Genomic DNA, 19,102 nt, shown 5'->3' on the forward strand with positions numbered 1-19,102 from the left:
CTACCGTTCAAAAGTTTGGGCTCACTTAGAAATGTCTTGTTTTGGAAGGAAAAGCAATTTTTTTTTCCATGTAAATGGCTATTGTAGCTGGAAAAGGCTGATTTTTAATGGAATATCTACATAGGCGTACAGAGGCCAATTATCAGCAACCATCAGTCCTGTGTTCCAATGGCACGTTGTGTTTGCTAATCCAAGTTTATTATTTTAAAAGGATAATTGATCATTAGAAAACCATTTTGCAATTATGTTATTGTAACAGTTGTTAAAGTACTTTGTGAATTTCACCAGGTTCATATATTAATATAGAATGTTGATGTGTTATTATTCATGCCTGCATCCTGGGAATAGGAGAGTGTGTACCCGGTGCACAACTGAGCAAGAGGACAAATACATTAGAGTGTCTAGTTTGAGAAACAGACGCCTCACAGGTCCTCAACTGGCAGCTTCATTAAATAGTACCCGCAAAACACCAGTCTCAACGTCAACAGTGAAGAGGCAACTCCGGGATGATGACCTTCTAGGCAGAGTTGCAAAGGAAAAAGCCATATCTCAGACTGGCCAATAAAAATTATTTTAAAAAAGATTAAGATGGTCCTCAACTGGACATACACAAAATAGTCCAAATTGGTGAAGTGAAATGAAAAAAAATAACTTGTTTAAAACAATTCTAAGAAATTAATAACGGAAAAGTGGTGCGTACACATATATTCACGCCCTTTGCTATGAAGCCCCTAAATAAGATCTGGTGCAACCAATTACCTTCAGAAGTGGTCCTCTGTAGCTCAATTGGTAGAGCATGGTGCTTGTAACGCCAGGGTAGTGGGTTTGATCCCTGGGACGACCCATACGTAAAAATGTACATGTGACTGTAAGTCGTTTTGGATAAAAGTGTCTGCCAAATGGCATATTATTATTGTTATAGAAGTCACATAATTAGTTAAATAAAGTCCACCTGTGTGCAATCTAAGTGTCATATGATCTGTCACATGATCTCAGTATATAAACACCTGTTCTGAAAGGCCCCAGAGTCTGCAACACCACTAAGCAAGGGACACCACCAAGCAAGCGGCACCATGAAGACAAATGAGCTCTCCAAACAGGTCAGGGACAAAGTTGTGGAGAAATACAGATCAGGGTTGGGTTATAAAAAAATATCAGAAACTTTGAACATCCCACGGAGCATCATTAAATCCATTATTAAAAAATGGAAAGAATATGGCACCACAACAAACATGCCAAGAGAGGGCCGCCCACCAAAACTCACGGACCAGGCAAGGAGGGCATTAATCAGAGAGGCAACAAAGAGACCAAAGATAACCCTGAAGGAGCTGCAAAGCTCCACAACGGAGATTGGAGTATCTGTCCATAGGCTTTAAGCTGTACACTCCACCGAGCTGAGCTTTACGGAAGAGTGGCCAGAAAAAAGCCATTGCTTAAGGAAAGAAATAAGCAAACACGTTTGGTGTTCGCCAAAAGCCATGTGGGAGACTCCCCAAACAAATGGAAGAAGGTACTCTGGTCAGATGAGACTAAAACTGAGCTTTTTGGCCATCAAGGAAAATGTCTGGTGCAAACCCAACACCTCTCATCACCCCGAGAACACCATCCACAGTGAAGCATGGTGATGGCAGTATCATGCTGTGGGGATGTTTTTCATCGGCAGGGACTGTGAGACTGGTCAGAATTGAAGGAATGAGGGATGGTGCTAAATACAGGGAAATTCTTGAGGGAAACCTGTTTCAGTCTTCCAGAGATTTGAGACTGGGATGGAGTTTCACCTTCCAGCATGACAATGACTCTAAGCATACTGCTAAAGCAACACTCAAGTCGTTTAAGGGGGAAACATTTAAATGTCTTGGAATGGCCTAGTCAAAGCCCAGATCTCAATCAAATTGAGAATCTGTGGTATGACTTAAAGATTGCTGTACACCAGCAGAACCCATCCAACTTGAAGGAGCTGGAGCAGTTTTGCCTTGAAGAATGGGCAAAAATCCCAGTGGCTAGATGTGCCAAGCTTATAGAGACATACCCCAAGAGACTTGCAGCTGTAATTGCTGAAAAAGGTGGGGGGGGGGGGGGGGGGGGGTGAATAGTTATGCACGCTCAAGTTTTCTGTGTTTTTGTCTTATTTCTTGTTTGTTTCACAAAAAAAAATATGTTGCATCTTCAATGTGGTAGGCATGTTGTGTAAATCAAATGATACAACCCCCCCCCAAAAAAATCAATTTTAATTCCAGGTTGTAAGGCAACAAAATAGGAAAAATGCCAAGGGGGGTGAATACCTTCGCAAGCCGCTGTATCTCACCAAGTTGAACTTGCAACTCTCTGTTGCCCAGAGCGAGTGCAGAGTACATTGCTATAGCAACAGTGGCCCTTTCTCACAATTCCCACTGACACACAGGACACATTGCAAGATGATACTCGAAGGAGAAACTGAGTTGAATAATTTGGGTACACTGATTAGATTGAGCACATCTATGTGAAAAATGTACTTTGTCATGTCGATATAAACGGAGGGATGTGTTGTAGACAAGTATGCCCATACCATCTGTTGGCTAGTTTAGTGATCTGGAGCGCAGGTAATGGTTTTAAAAGAGTTATGAAATGTGATAGTGTGTTATCCCCTATCGCCAGTGATGACAACCATGTACTGTAGCTATGATGCGTTCCTACACAGACTGACCACTCAGAAGTTAAATCATGGGGAAAATGGTTATTTTACACACTGATAGAACATCAACTTTCACCAAATTGACAGGAGTTTCATGATTTTTATTTCTGGGGGGTGCATTATCCTTTTACATTTACATTTTTTACATTTTAGTCATTTAGCAGACGCTCTTATCCAGAGCGACTTACAGTTAGTGAGTGCATACATTTTTCATACTTTTAACCGTTGCTGTAACCGTAACCTTATCCCAAACATACAGGTCCAATGCAGCTGTTTTCATTTCGATATCAAATCATTTCTGGGTAACAATTAAGTACCTTACTGTTATTGTTTTTCAATAAAAATTGTCAAAAATAATCAAAAATAGCTTTTTAGCAAAGAGCAATTTCTCAAGCAATAATTTTGTTAGGACTGTCTTGGAGTGGTTGGGAGGGTTAAAACTGAAAACTAACTGTTATTGGCAAAGAGGTTTGGAACTCTCTTTTTTATTGGTCTATTAACTAATTTACTGCCTGTTGATGTTTACATATATAACATAAAATATATTTATAAAATATGTGGTTACAATGAAAGTCAATCCTCCCCCTTAATAATAATATATTTTTATTTTCTCACGACACCCAAAGTCACTTTACAAAAAAATAAGCAGTATAAAAAGCAATAAAATCACTCATTAAAAATCCATAAGTGGGCATAATAGCATAACGGTGAGTTAGATCCATATGTAATGGACCTGATGAGTCCCTTAGGATGCTAATCGCCACATCGTAGACTCTAAATATGTGTTTAAAAAATGATAGTCATTGAGGGTGATTTTCCCCTTATGATCTGGATGTTGGAGCGTTTGGTACCGTAATCCTATAAAACATGTGTGAAATGCAAACAAACATTTGCAGAAACGAATCCTGGACCTGCGTGAGTAGCAGGTCCAAGACCCAGGACCAGAATACCAGGTACTGTAAGAAGGATGGAGTTTGATAATATCTGCAGCTCCACAGAGTGACTCACCATTTGTGGTCGTGTAGAACTTTTTTGCCAGTTGTAAACAAGCTAGCTCACTAACGTCATGTAGAATGTGCGTCTTGTTAATCGCACCCTGAAAGCGAAACATATTATGTAGAATTCTCACTAATGCTTTAGGAAACAGAACCAGGGTAACAAATGTCATATGTGAAAACACCCTAAGTCAGCCATTAATTTATCTCTCAGTCTCCGATCCCCTGGTGCGTTTTAAAAGCTCATTAGAGTCTAGCATCATTCCATGGATGGATGGATGGGCTTATTTGTCCCGTACTCTTCCTGTTCCGACGTTCCGTTACCGATTCCTCACTGGGAGTTATCTGGAGTCCATCTGTACCACCCCCGGAAAACAGGGAAGGGGATACATAAATCCTTGGAGAATGAAAGGGATGAGTTGTCTATTTGTGTGTGTGTGTGTGAGTGTGTGTGTGTGTAAAGACTAAAGAATGTGGGCCACCGTGTGAATGTGCACATGTCAGCTCTTCGTCCCAGGCAGAAGGGAGGAGTGCAGCTGCAGAGAGAGAGAAAGAGAGATGTAAACATACACTGAGTATACAAAACATTAAGAACACCTGCTCTTTCCATGACATAGACTGACCAGGTGAATCCAGGTGAAAGCTATGATCCCTTGTTGATGTGCAACCTAATAGTAGGAAGGTGTTCCTAATGGTTGGTATACTCAGTGTATGTTTCCCATGCCAATAAATCCCCATTGAATTGAGAGAGAGAAAGAGAGACAGAGACAGAGAGAGAGAGAGAGAGAGAGAGAGAGACAGAGAGAGAGACAGAGAGAGAGACAGAGAGAGAGAGAGAGAGAGAGAGAGAGAGAGAGAGAGAGAGAGAGAGAGAGAGAGAGAGAGAGAGAGAGAGAGAGAAGAGACTGTGTTCTGTCTGGGTTCTGACTGGATTCTGACTCGGTTCTGTCTGTGTTCTGACTGAGATCTGACTGCATTCTGACTGGGTTCTGACTGTGTTCTGTCTGGGTTCTGAATGGGTTCTGACTGGGTTCTGACTGTGTTTTTCCTGGGTTCTGACTGGGTTCTGTCTGTTCTGACTGTATTCTGACTGGGTTCTGACTGTGTTCTGTCTGGGTTCTGACTGTGTTCTGTCTGTATTCTGACTGGGTTCTGTCTGGGTTCTGACTGGGTTCTGACTGTGTTCTGACTGGGATCTGACTGTGTTCTGTCTGGGTTCTGACTGTGTTCTGTCTGTGTTCTGACTGGGTACTGTCTGTGTTCTGACTGGGATCTGTCTGGGTTCTGACTGCCCTGCTCTCTTCTCTCCCATCTGAGTCTTCCAGTTCCTTGTATAGAGCAGGCTCTAAATAGAGACAGCACTTTACATTACGCACAGGTGTTGTAGCATCTGCTAAATGACTAAAATGTTAATGTGAATGTAAATGTTGTTTATTCAATGACCCAACATGTTAGCCAACCTAACTCTACACTACCATGTTAGCCAACCTATCTCTACTCTACCATGTTAGCCAAATTAACTATTCTCTACAATGTTAGCCAACCTAACTCTACTCTACCATGTTAGCCAACCTAACTCTACTCTACCATGTTAGCCAACCTAACTCTTCTCTACCATGTTAGCCAACCTATCTCTACTCTACCATGTTAGCCAAATTAACTCTTCTCTACAATGTTAGCCAACCTAACTCTACACTACCATGTTAGCCAACCTATCTCTACTCTACCATGTTAGCCAACTTAACTCTTCTCTACAATGTTAGCCAACCTAACTCTACTCTACCATGTTAGCCAACCTAACTCTACTCTACCATGTTAGCCAACCTAACTCTACTCTACCATGTTAGCCAACCTAACTCTACTCTACCATGTTAGCCAACCTAACTCTACTCTACCATGTTAGCCAACCTAACTCTACTCTACCATGTTAGCCAACCTAACTCTACTCTACCATGTTAGCCAAACTAACTCTACTCTACCATGTTAGCCAACCTAACTCTACTCTACCATGTTAGCCAACCTAACTCTACTCTACCATGTTAGCCAACCTAACTCTTCTCTACCATGTTATCCAACCTAACTCTACTCTACCATGTTAGCCAACCTAACTCTACTCTACCATGTTAGCCAACCTAACTCTACTCTACCATGTTAGCCAACCTAACTCTACTCTACCATGTTAGCCAACCTAACTCTACTCTACCATGTTAGCCAACCTAACTCTACTCTACCATGTTAGCCAACCTAACTCTACTCTACCATGTTAGCCAACCTAACTCTACTCTACCATGTTAGCCAACCTAACTCTACTCTACCATGTTAGCCAACCTAACTCTACTCTACCCTGTTAGCCAACCTAACTCTACTCTACCGTGTTAGCCAACCTAACTCTACTCTACCATGTTAGCCAACCTAACTCTACTCTACCATGTTAGCCAACCTAACTCTACTCTACCATGTTAGCCAACCTAAGTCTACTCTACCATGTTAGCCAACCTAACTCTACTCTACCATGTTAGCCAACCTAACTCTACTCTACCATGTTAGCCAACCTAACTCTTCTCTACCATGTTAGCCAACCTAACTCTACTCTACCATGTTAGCCAACCTAACTCTACTCTACCATGTTAGCCAACCTAACTCTTCTCTACCATGTTAGCCAACCTAACTCTACTCTGCCATGTTAGCCAACCTAACTCTACTCTACCATGTTAGCCAACCTAACTCTACTCTACCATGTTAGCCAACCTAACTCTACTCTACCATGTTAGCCAACCTAACTCTACTCTACCATGTTAGCCAACCTAACTCTACTCTACCATGTTAGCCAACCTAACTCTACTCTACCATGTTAGCCAACCTAACTCTACTCTACCATGTTAGCCAACCTAACTCTACTCTACCATGTTAGCCAACCTAACTCTACTCTACCATGTTAGCCAACCTAACTCTACTCTACCATGTTAGCCAACCTAACTCTACTCTACCATGTTAGCCAACCTAACTCTACTCTACCATGTTAGCCAACCTAACTCTACTCTACCATGTTAGCCAACCTAACTCTTCTCTACCATGTTAGCCAACCTAACTCTACTCTACCATGTTAGCCAACCTAACTCTACTCTACCATGTTAGCCAACCTAACTCTTCTCTACCATGTTAGCCAACCTAACTCTACTCTACCATGTTAGCCAACCTAACTCTACTCTACCATGTTAGCCAACCTAACTCTACTCTACCATGTTAGCCAACCTAACTCTACTCTACCATGTTAGCCAACCTAACTCTACTCTTCCATGTTAGCCAACCTAACTCTACTCTACCATGTTAGCCAACCTAACTCTACTCTACCATGTTAGCCAACCTAACTCTACTCTACCATGTTAGCCAACCTAACTCTACTCTACCCTGTTAGCCAACCTAACTCTACTCTACCATGTTAGCCAACCTAACTCTACTCTACCATGTTAGCCAACCTAACTCTACTCTACCATGTTAGCCAACCTAACTCTACTCTACCATGTTAGCCAACCTAAGTCTACTCTACCATGTTAGCCAACCTAACTCTACTCTACCATGTTAGCCAACCTAACTCTACTCTACCATGTTAGCCAACCTAACTCTACTCTACCATGTTAGCCAACCTAACTCTACTCTACCATGTTAGCCAACCTAACTCTACTCTACCATGTTAGCCAACCTAACTCTACTCTACCATGTTAGCCAACCTAACTTTACTCTACCATGTTAGCCAACCTAACTCTACTCTACCATGTTAGCCAACCTAAGTCTACTCTACCATGTTAGCCAACCTAACTCTACTCTACCATGTTAGCCAACCTAACTCTACTCTACCCTGTTAGCCAACCTAACTCTACTCTACTATGTTAGCCAACCTAACTCTACTCTACCATGTTAGCCAACCTAACTCTACTCTACCATGTTAGCCAACCTAAGTCTACTCTACCATGTTAGCCAACCTAACTCTACTCTACCATGTTAGCCAACCTAACTCTACTCTACCATGTTAGCCAACCTAACTCTTCTCTACCATGTTAGCCAACCTAACTCTACTCTACCATGTTAGCCAACCTAACTCTACTCTACCATGTTAGCCAACCTAACTCTTCTCTACCATGTTAGCCAACCTAACTCTACTCTGCCATGTTAGCCAACCTAACTCTACTCTACCATGTTAGCCAACCTAACTCTACTCTACCATGTTAGCCAACCTAACTCTACTCTACCATGTTAGCCAACCTAACTCTACTCTACCATGTTAGCCAACCTAACTCTACTCTACCATGTTAGCCAACCTAACTCTACTCTACCATGTTAGCCAACCTAACTCTACTCTACCATGTTAGCCAACCTAACTCTACTCTACCATGTTAGCCAACCTAACTCTACTCTACCATGTTAGCCAACCTAACTCTACTCTACCATGTTAGCCAACCTAACTCTACTCTACCATGTTAGCCAACCTAACTCTACTCTACCATGTTAGCCAACCTAACTCTACTCTACCATGTTAGCCAACCTAACTCTTCTCTACCATGTTAGCCAACCTAACTCTACTCTACCATGTTAGCCAACCTAACTCTACTCTACCATGTTAGCCAACCTAACTCTTCTCTACCATGTTAGCCAACCTAACTCTACTCTACCATGTTAGCCAACCTAACTCTACTCTACCATGTTAGCCAACCTAACTCTACTCTACCATGTTAGCCAACCTAACTCTACTCTTCCATGTTAGCCAACCTAACTCTACTCTACCATGTTAGCCAACCTAACTCTACTCTACCATGTTAGCCAACCTAACTCTACTCTACCATGTTAGCCAACCTAACTCTACTCTACCATGTTAGCCAACCTAACTCTACTCTACCATGTTAGCCAACCTAACTCTACTCTACCATGTTAGCCAACCTAACTCTACTCTACCATGTTAGCCAACCTAACTCTACTCTACCATGTTAGCCAACCTAACTCTACTCTACCATGTTAGCCAACCTAACTCTTCTCTACCATGTTAGCCAACCTAACTCTACTCTACCATGTTAGCCAACCTAACTCTACTCTACCATGTTAGCAAACCTAACTCTTCTCTACCATGTTAGCCAACCTAACTCTACTCTACCATGTTAGCCAACCTAACTCTACTCTACCATGTTAGCCAACCTAACTCTACTCTACCATGTTAGCCAACCTAACTCTACTCTTCCATGTTAGCCAACCTAACTCTACTCTACCATGTTAGCCAACCTAACTCTACTCTACCATGTTAGCCAACCTAACTCTACTCTACCATGTTAGCCAACCTAACTCTACTCTACCATGTTAGCCAACCTAACTCTACTCTACCATGTTAGCCAACCTAACTCTACTCTACCATGTTAGCCAACCTAACTCTACTCTACCATGTTAGCCAACCTAACTCTACTCTACCATGTTAGCCAACCTAACTCTACTCTACCATGTTAGCCAACCTAACTCTACTCTACCATGTTAGCCAACCTAACTCTACTCTACCATGTTAGCCAACCTAACTCTTCTCTACCATGTTAGCCAACCTAACTCTACTCTACCATGTTAGCCAACCTAACTCTACTCTACCATGTTAGCAAACCTAACTCTTCTCTACCATGTTAGCCAACCTAACTCTACTCTACCATGTTAGCCAACCTAACTCTACTCTACCATGTTAGCCAACCTAACTCTACTCTACCATGTTAGCCAACCTAACTCTACTCTTCCATGTTAGCCAACCTAACTCTACTCTACCATGTTAGCCAACCTAACTCTACTCTACCATGTTAGCCAACCTAACTCTACTCTACCATGTTAGCCAACCTAACTCTACTCTACCATGTTAGCCAACCTAACTCTACTCTACCATGTTAGCCAACCTAACTCTACTCTACCATGTTAGCCAACCTAACTCTACTCTACCATGTTAGCCAACCTAACTCTACTCTACCCTACACATTATGGGCTTACATGGTCACATTACAGCATATTGCATCACACAAGCATACAGTATGTCTGTATTGGGTTTGTGGGCCAAACTCAGAATCCCCCCAAAACGTGGTTTTCTAAGAAGTTAACACTTCTCTTGTGTGAGAAAAGGTTTGCGTTTGAATGCCAAAAAATACAACATTTAACCATTGATACCAATGGTGTTAGTCAACTATTTTGTGAGAAGCATCAACTTTGACCTTTGACCTAATTGGTTTTTTGTCGGCTATCTCACCTGTCTGTCTGTGGTTTCTGAGATGTGAAACATTTCTCCAGGCGTTGCAAGATACTATAATCTGTGCTGTGTGATTGCAAATTAGATGACAGTATAGGTCTAGGACAATAACGTTGAAATGTTGAAAGTTTACGATTTTAGCCAACTATCTTACCTGTCTATCTGTGTGTCTCTTCCCTTCAGAGATTGACCAGGGCAGCTGTGGCGACCCGGGGATACCGGCTTACGGCAAGCGGGAGGGGACAGGTTTCCGCCACGGGGACAGGCTGCACTTTGAGTGTCTCCCTGCCTTTGAGTTGGTGGGGAAGAAGAACATCACCTGCCAGAAGAACAACCAGTGGTCAGCCAAGAAACCCAGCTGTGTCTGTAAGTAGTGATCTGTCTCCTGTACAACACATCATCTTTTCCTGCCCAACTGTGTCTGTGAGTTATAAGACTCCTTTGCTAACCTAACTCACAGTTGACTTAGCGATAGCATGCTATTAGCATCACAAATCCAACCCCAAATCCTTGCTATGCTTGCAACTTACTGCTGTAGTAATGGCATGCTAATAGTGTTTCTTTGCTGTTTGTCTGTTAGATGATGCCTCTGATTAGATGCTACTGTTTAGAGATGCCACTGTTTTTGTCTTCCACATTATCTTATCAATAATGGAGGCCCCCCCTCTCTCTCTCTCTCTCTCTCTCTCTCTCTCTCTCTCTCTCTCTCTCTCTCTCTCTCTCTCTCTCTCTCGCCCTTCTGTTTGTATTTGTTAGTTTTAATTAGTTAATAAGCCCTCCTATTGTATCCAAATCCACAGCCTCTGCTCAGTAAAGCAGGGGGATAATCTGGCCGCTTACACACAGTCACACTGCGACACAAACGCCCATGTGCTGACTGTAAGCTGTATGTGTCAGTTTGATTTGGCTGTGTCCTTCCCTAAAAAACAATGGCTCCACTCTACCATTGCCATCCTCATTAAAGTGAACCACACCCCCACCAAGGGGATATATGGTAAATTCATTAGTTTGTACAGGAACAACAAAGGAAAGATTAATAGTTCGCCTCATATTCAAGACAGAAAGAAAGTAAAGAAAAAAAAATGCAAAAGATGAATGAAAGAAAGTCAGAGGGAAAAAAATAAAGTACAAGAAAAGAAAGCGTGAGATATGTTCAGAGTCAGTCCAGGCTTGTTCTTGTATTGAACAAACAGGCAGCCAGATGGAGAGAAATACAGTGGGGTAAAAAAGTATTTAGTCAGCCACCAATTGTGCAAGTTCTCCCACTTAAAAAGATGAGAGAGGCCTGTAATTTTCATCATAGGTACACGTCAACTATGACAGACAAATTGAGGGAAAAAAATCCAGAAATTCACATTGTAGGATTTTTAATGAATTTATTTACAAATGATGGTGGAAAATAAGTATTTGGTCAATAACAAAAGTTTCTCAATACTTTGTTATATAACCTTTGTTGGCAATTTTTTCAAAATTGCAAATAAATTCATAAAAAATCCTATAATGTGATTTTCTGGAAAAAAAAATCTCAATTTGTCTGTCATAGTTGACGTGTACCTATGATGAAAATTGCAGGCATCTCTCATCTTTTTAAGTGGGAGAACTTGCACAATTGGTGGCTGACTAAATACTTTTTTTCCCCACTGTACCTTCATTGAAACAAGCAGAGTCCGGCAACACTCTCTCTTTACTGGACTATTAGTTTATATAATCTTTTTGTATTCATTTTTTCCTAAATCACTTTATTTACAGTAGCAGTACAGATGAGTGTGAAGCAATCTGATGAGTTTGAAGAAATCTCTTTGGTTCCAGTTAACAGGTGGAATCATTGGTTTTAGATGAGGTGTACTGGAGTTGCTGCTAATACAATCATGTCAAGTCAAGTCAATGTTTATTTAAAGTGCATTTAAAAGGTACAGTGCCTTCATTTTCAAGTCTTTCCATAGATGTTCAAGCCGATTTTAAGGCCACTCAGGAACATTCAATGTTGTCTTGGTAAGCAACTTCAGTGTATATTTGGCCTTGTGTTTTAGGTTATTGTAATGCTGAAAGGTGAATTTGTCTCCCAGTGTCTGTTGGAAAGCAGACTGAACCAGGTTTTTCTCTAGGATTTTGCTTGTGCTCGGCTGGTTTATTTTTTTATCCTGAAAAACTCCCTAGTCCTCGCCGATGACAAGCATACCCATAACATGATGCAGCCACCACCATGCTTGAACATATGAAGAGTAGTACTCAGTTATGCATTGTGTTGGATTTGCCCCAAACATAACGCTTAGTATTCAGGACATAAAGTTAATTTCTTTGCCATATTTTTTGCAGTTTTACTTTAGTGCCTTATTGCAAACAGGATGCATGTTTTGGAATATTTTCATTCTTTACAGGCTTCCTTTTCACTCTGTCATGTAGGTTACTATTGTGGATTAACTACAATGTTGTTGATTTATCCTCAGTTTTTTTCCTATCACAGCCATTAAAACTGTTTTAAAGTCACCATTGGCCTCATGGTGAAATCCCTGAGTGGTTTCCTTCCTCTCCGGCAACTGAGTTAGGAAGGACACCTGTATCTTTGTAGTGACTGGGTGTATTGATACACCAGCCAAAGTGTAATTAATAACTTCACCATGCTCCAAGGGATATTCAATGTCTGCATTTTTCGTTTACCAATATGCCCTTCTTTGCGAGTCATTGGAAAACCTCCCTGGTCTTTGTGGTTGAATCTTTGTTTGAAATTCACTGTTCATTTAAGGGTCCTTACAGACAATTGTATATATGGGATACAGAGATGACCTAGTCATTCAAAATTAATGTTAAACACTATTATTGCACATAGACTCCATGCAACATATTATGTGACTAGTTAAGAAAATGTTTAGGCTTGCCATAACAAAGGGGTTGAATACTTATTGACTCAAGACATTTCAGCTTTTCATTTTTAACTAATTTGTAAAAAAAATAAACATGAATCCACTTTGACATTATATGGTATTGTGTGTAGGCCAGTGACACAAAATATAAATGTAAGTCATTTAAAATTATGGCTGTAACACAACGAAATGTGGAAAATGTCAAGGGGTGTGAATAGGGCTGTGGCAGTCATGGCATTCCGTCAGCCAGTGATTGTCAAATAACTGTCGGTCTCATGGTAATTGACCGTTAATTAACATAAACACATTTAGCATCTCCTGGCTTCCACTCATAGCCTACAAGCCACTGATGCAGACCTTTGGAACACCTACATTTAAAAAAGTCTAATAAATCCATGTAATATAGCCTACACCTTCACAATAAATCCATTATTTATTTTAGAGAGGTCTAAATAAACATGATATGAAGAAAATGCTGTCTATCTCAGAAGAACAGAATAGCATACTCTGAGTTGTCCTTATGTTAGGTCCTGATCTGGCTATGCCAAATGGCTGTGGGGCTACACCAGTTCATTTAGCAGACACGATTTGCTTAGAATTCCGTGCCATTATTGTATATTATTTTATAGTATGAAGAATACAATTGAACATAGCTGAATAAAATAGAAAGGATATTTTCTCCAAACGATTTGAGGGAGTGCACACACAGGCTATTCTGTGTTGAGCGGTTAACAAATAAATAGGTACTTAACTTAATTTAGAGTTATTAATGTAACTCTACAAATGTTTAGATGTTTTATACATGGTAAGGCTGCATGATGCGACTCTAATGATGAATTTAAAAAAGTATCATGAAAGGCATGAGCTCTGCTTTGTGGTCCTCTGTAGCTCAGCTGGTAGAGCACGGCGCTTGTAACGCCAAGGTAGTGGGTTCGATCCCCAGGACCACCCATACACAAAAATGTATGCACGCATGACTGTAAGTCGCTTTGGATAAAAGCGTCTGCTAAATGGCATATTATTATTATTATTATTTTATGCGCAGGCTGTACACAGTTCATCAGTCTCTCATTCCCCTTTGTGTGGCCGTAATGCACCCCAAAACAAAACCATGCCTTTTGCGGCCAGTGTTGTGCCCTTGGCCCAGACTGCTGTGGGCTCCGAAGCACCTCTCACTCACTTGGCTTTCCATCACGTGGTCGGGTCTTTCAGACACATCGGGGACGCAACGGCACGCGTCCTTATCCAATTCCAAGGTGCATATTCAAGATGTTGGAAGAACTGTCCACATTTACTTTTCATCAGCCAACAAGATGAGTAAGCTTAACGAAAAGCAAAAGCACTAGCCTATGTCAATCTACTATCCCCCATAGTACAAAAGTCGACCTATTCTATTCTGTGCGAGAAATAAATATTCCAAACATAGTCTGGGACAGTTGTGGGATGCGATAGATCCCAAATGAATACAACCACTAGCATCAAAAACACTTTTTTTACGGAATGAGGCTGACGCAACAGATCAGAACGTTTAGCTTAACATGTTGATAAACTATTAGGCTATTTCTTCACATTATAAGCGCATCAATGCGCACACCGCAGTAGGCTATAAACGCGAATGTTCCATTAGTGGGAAAACACCATTATCAAAATTGACCGCAAATGCGATTATGCATGTAATGCTTTATTATAAAGGTGCATTTTTCCCCAAACTTGAAACTCACGCGCTGCTTATGTATGCCAGTTAGGCTCTACACCCCGTTGTAAAGCGGATTAATGTGCTTAATTTTAAGAAGTTATTTGGCCACTTTAGTTGTGATACAAACCTTATTAAAACATATAGGCCTATGGGCAAGGCTACATGAGGTGTGTGACTATGATTCGAAAAAGTCACACAAAAAAAAGCATTGTTGCTTATGCTGGGCATAATTCACAAGTGATAGGCTAATATTGTCACCCATCAGACTATTCTTGATTTAATCTTGTCTTTACATAAACTAAATAATATATGAGTGAAATTTGTTTTGATTTAGAATGGACCATTATCATGCACCTGTATCAAAACATGGCAGAAAAACAATACATGTCATCCATGCACTTAAATAGCAAATGGAGGACGCTTTTCCCTGTGGTTTATTTTGATGCCAGCCAGGTAGACTATACTCCTGTTGTAAAGAGAAGCAATGTGCTTAATATTAGGAAAGTTGAGAAATAAATATAGTAGGCCTAGCCTATAGAAAGCTGATGGGATCCTCCTCTTTTTAGTAGAGGCCATCACTCTGTTTTCTCATGCAATTGCATAGCCTATAGAAATGTTGCGCAACATGAGCTCATGGGCTCTCATGAAGTGTTTGATTAGATTTTTGATGACATTTGCATTGATGTCAGAGTGATTAGAGGGACAATAGAGTGCTGAGTACCAGGCAGTTAGCTAGTTTGGTAGGCTACTAATGACCATCAGCAGCATCAGAGCTTAGGAAGCCTAATTACCGTGACTAAATGGTCACGTGGAACTTTGACTGCCTTAATGACTCGTGACCGCCGGTGTGGTGGTAATACGGTCACCGCAACAGCCCTAGGTGTGAATACATTCTGAAGGCACGGTATGTAACTGGCTTACCTCTAACTCTCTCTTTCTTTCCCTCTCTCTTCCTCCTCTTTCTCCCTTCCCCCCTCCTCTCCCTTCCTCCCTCCTCTCCCTTCCTCCCTCCTCTCCCTCCTCTCCCTTCCTCCCTGCTCTCCCTTCCTCCAGTCTCGTGCTTCTTCAACTTCACAACCCCGTCTGGTGTGCTGCTGTCCCCTAACTACCCCCAGGAATATGGTAACAACATGCACTGCGTGTGGCTCATCATCACTAAGCCAGAGAGTAGGATTAACCTGGCCTTCAATGACCTCAGCATGGAGAAACAGTTTGACTTCCTCAGTGTCAAAGACGGTGGCAAGGTACGGTTATGTTTGTTTCAATCGTTCGGTCAATCAGTCAATCAATCAATACATCAATCAATGATTGATTTATATTATTATGTTTCATATTTTCACTCTTGTGCTTTATCTTGTTCCAGAATGAGTCCCTAAATGGGATTTAATTGAAGAAGATCCATCTATCTATCCATCTAATCTTCTCCATCTCTGTCTCATCTCGCTCTCTGTCTCTCTCTGTCTCTCCACCCCAGGCTGAGTCTCCCATCCTGGGTACGTTCTCTGGTGACGTGCTGCCAGCTCCCATCACCACCAGCGCCCACGTGGCACGCCTAGAGTTCCTGACTGACCACACCTACACAGACCGGGGGTTCAACATCACCTTCACCAGTGAGTGGAAGGGGAGGGGGAGGGGGGGTTCAACATCACCTTCACCAGTGAGTGGGGGGTAGCTGTGTGTGTGTCTGGGTGGAGGGGATAAAACAATTTTTGGTAGTTAAAACACCAGTACTTACTGTTTCTGACCGCAGCAGTATTATGTGTGTACATATAACTGAGCATCAGTCTCTGTGTGTGTGTATGTGTGACTTGGTAGTGAGATGAATCATCCTCTATGTCTGCTCCTCTGTCTGTCTCTCAGACTGTTGTTTTACTGGTCCCCAACGGCCCCAACGGCCCCCTTCCTTCAGTCTCCTCCTTCCTTTACTGGTTCCCAACGTCACCCTTCCTTCAGTCTCCTCCTTCCTTTACTGGTTCCCAACGTCACCCTTCCTTCAGTCTCCTCCTTCCTTTACTGGTTCCCAACGTCACCCTTCCTTCAGTCTCCTCCTTCCTTTACTGGTTCCCAACGGCACCCTTCCTTCAGTCTCCTCCTTCCTTTACTGGTTCCCAACGTCACCCTTCCTTCAGTCTCCTCCTTCCTTTACTGGTCCCCAACGGCCCCAACGGCCCCCTTCCTTCAGTCTCCTCCTTCCTTTACTGGTTCCCAACGGCCCCAACGGCCCCCTTCCTTCAGTCTCCTCCTTCCTTTACTGGTCCCCAACGGCCCCAACGGCCCCCTTCCTTCAGTCTCCTCCTTCCTTTACTGGTTCCCAACGGCCCCAACGGGCCCCCTTCCTTCAGTCTCCTCCTTCCTTTACTGGTCCCCAACGGCCCCTAACGGCCCCCTTCCTTCAGTCTCCTCCTTCCTTTACTGGTTCCCAACGGCCCCCTTCCTTCAGTCTCCTCCTTCCTTTACTGGTCCCCAACGGCCCCCTTCCTTCAGTCTCCTCCTTCCTTTACTGGTTCCCAACGGCACCCTTCCTTCAGTCTCCTCCTTCCTTTACTGGTTCCCAACGGCACCCTTCCTTCAGTCTCCTCCTTCCTTTACTGGTTCCCAACGTCACCCTTCCTTCAGTCTCCTCCTTCCTTTACTGGTTCCCAACGGCACCCTTCCTTCAGTCTCCTCCTTCCTTTACTGGTTCCCAACGTCACCCTTCCTTCAGTCTCCTCCTTCCTTTACTGGTTCCCAACGGCCCCCTTCCTTCAGTCTCCTCCTTCCTTTACTGGTCCCCAACGCCCCAACGGCCCCCTTCCTTCAGTCTCCTCCTTCCTTTACTGGTCCCCAACGGCCCCAACGGCCCCCTTCCTTCAGTCTCCTCCTTCCTTTACTGGTCCCCAACGGCCCCAACGGCCCCCTTCCTTCAGTCTCCTCCTTCCTTTACTGGTCCCCAACGGCCCCAACGTCACCCTTCCTTCAGTCTCCTCCTTCCTTTACTGGTCCCCAACGGCCCCAACGGCCCCAACGGCCCCCTTCCTTCAGTCTCCTCCTTCTTTACTGGTCCCCAACGGCCCCAACGTCACCCTTCCTTCAGTCTCCTCCTTCCTTTACTGGTTCCCAACGTCACCCTTCCTTCAGTCTCCTCCTTCCTTTACTGGTTCCCAACGTCACCCTTCCTTCAGTCTCCTCCTTCCTTTACTGGTCCCCAACGGCCCCAACGGCCCCCTTCCTTCAGTCTCCTCCTTCCTTTCGCTTTCAACACACCTGGGAAACAAAACTAGACAAAGACTCGTCCTCAGGAAATAGTCCCTGATATGACTGGCTATGCTCTGTTCTGATATAGTCTCAGATATGACTGGCTATGCTCTGTTCTGATATAGTCTCAGATATGACTGGCTATGCTCTGTTCTGATATAGTCTATCCCCAGATATGACTGGCTATGCTCTGTTCTGATATAGTCTCAGATATGACTGGCTATGCTCTGTTCTGATATAGTCTCAGATATGACTGGCTATGCTCTGTTCTGATATAGTCTCAGATATGACTGGCTATGCTCTGTTCTGATATAGTCTATCCCCAGATATGACTGGCTATGCTCTGTTCTGATATAGTCTCAGATATGACTGGCTATGCTCTGTTCTGATATAGTCTCAGATATGACTGGCTATGCTCTGTTCTGATATAGTCTCAGATATGACTGGCTATGCTCTGTTCTGATATAGTCTATCCCCAGATATGACTGGCTATGCTCTGTTCTGATATAGTCTCAGATATGACTGGCTATGCTCTGTTCTGATATAGTCTCAGATATGACTGGCTATGCTCTGTTCTGATATAGTCTCAGATATGACTGGCTATGCTCTGTTCTGATATAGTCTAGCCCCAGATATGACTGGCTATGCTCTGTTCTGATATAGTCTCAGATATGACTGGCTATGCTCTGTTCTGATATAGTCTCAGATATGACTGGCTATGCTCTGTTCTGATATAGTCTCAGATATGACTGGCTATGCTCTGTTCTGATATAGTCTATCCCCAGATATGACTGGCTATGCTCTGTTCTGATATAGTCTCAGATATGACTGGCTATGCTCTGTTCTGATATAGTCTCAGATATGACTGGCTATGCTCTGTTCTGATATAGTCTCAGATATGACTGGCTATGCTCTGTTCTGATATAGTCTAGCCCCAGATATGACTGGCTATGCTCTGTTCTGATATAGTCTCAGATATGACTGGCTATGCTCTGTTCTGATATAGTCTAGTCCCAGATATGACTGGCTATGCTCTGTTCTGATATAGTCTATCCCAAGATATGACTGGCTATGCTCTGTTCTGATATAGTCTCAGATATGACTGGCTATGCTCTGTTCTGATATAGTCTATCCCCAGATATGACTGGCTATGCTCTGTTCTGATATAGTCTCAGATATGACTGGCTATGCTCTGTTCTGATATAGTCTCAGATATGACTGGCTATGCTCTGTTCTGATATAGTCTAGTCCCAGATATGACTGGCTATGCTCTGTTCTGATATAGTCTCAGATATGACTGGCTATGCTCTGTTCTGATATAGTCTATCCCCAGATATGACTGGCTATGCTCTGTTCTGATATAGTCTATCCCCAGATATGACTGGCTAT

General features: G+C 42.6%; 1 protein-coding gene across 1 annotated transcript in view; it reads left to right on the plus strand.

Moving 5' to 3' along the window:
- The window catches only part of csmd2 (CUB and Sushi multiple domains 2), a 421,278-nt gene that overhangs the window by 69,791 nt on the left and 332,385 nt on the right, over nt 1-19,102 (plus strand). The window contains exons 6-8 of the mRNA XM_045225492.1: nt 10,106-10,288; nt 15,533-15,723; nt 15,954-16,089. Coding sequence (XP_045081427.1) covers nt 10,106-10,288; nt 15,533-15,723; nt 15,954-16,089 — 510 coding nt within the window. The remainder of the gene's footprint in view (nt 1-10,105; nt 10,289-15,532; nt 15,724-15,953; nt 16,090-19,102) is intronic.

The sequence above is a fragment of the Coregonus clupeaformis genome, chromosome 16, assembly GCF_020615455.1.
Source record: "Coregonus clupeaformis isolate EN_2021a chromosome 16, ASM2061545v1, whole genome shotgun sequence".
NCBI lineage: Eukaryota > Metazoa > Chordata > Actinopteri > Salmoniformes > Salmonidae > Coregonus > Coregonus clupeaformis.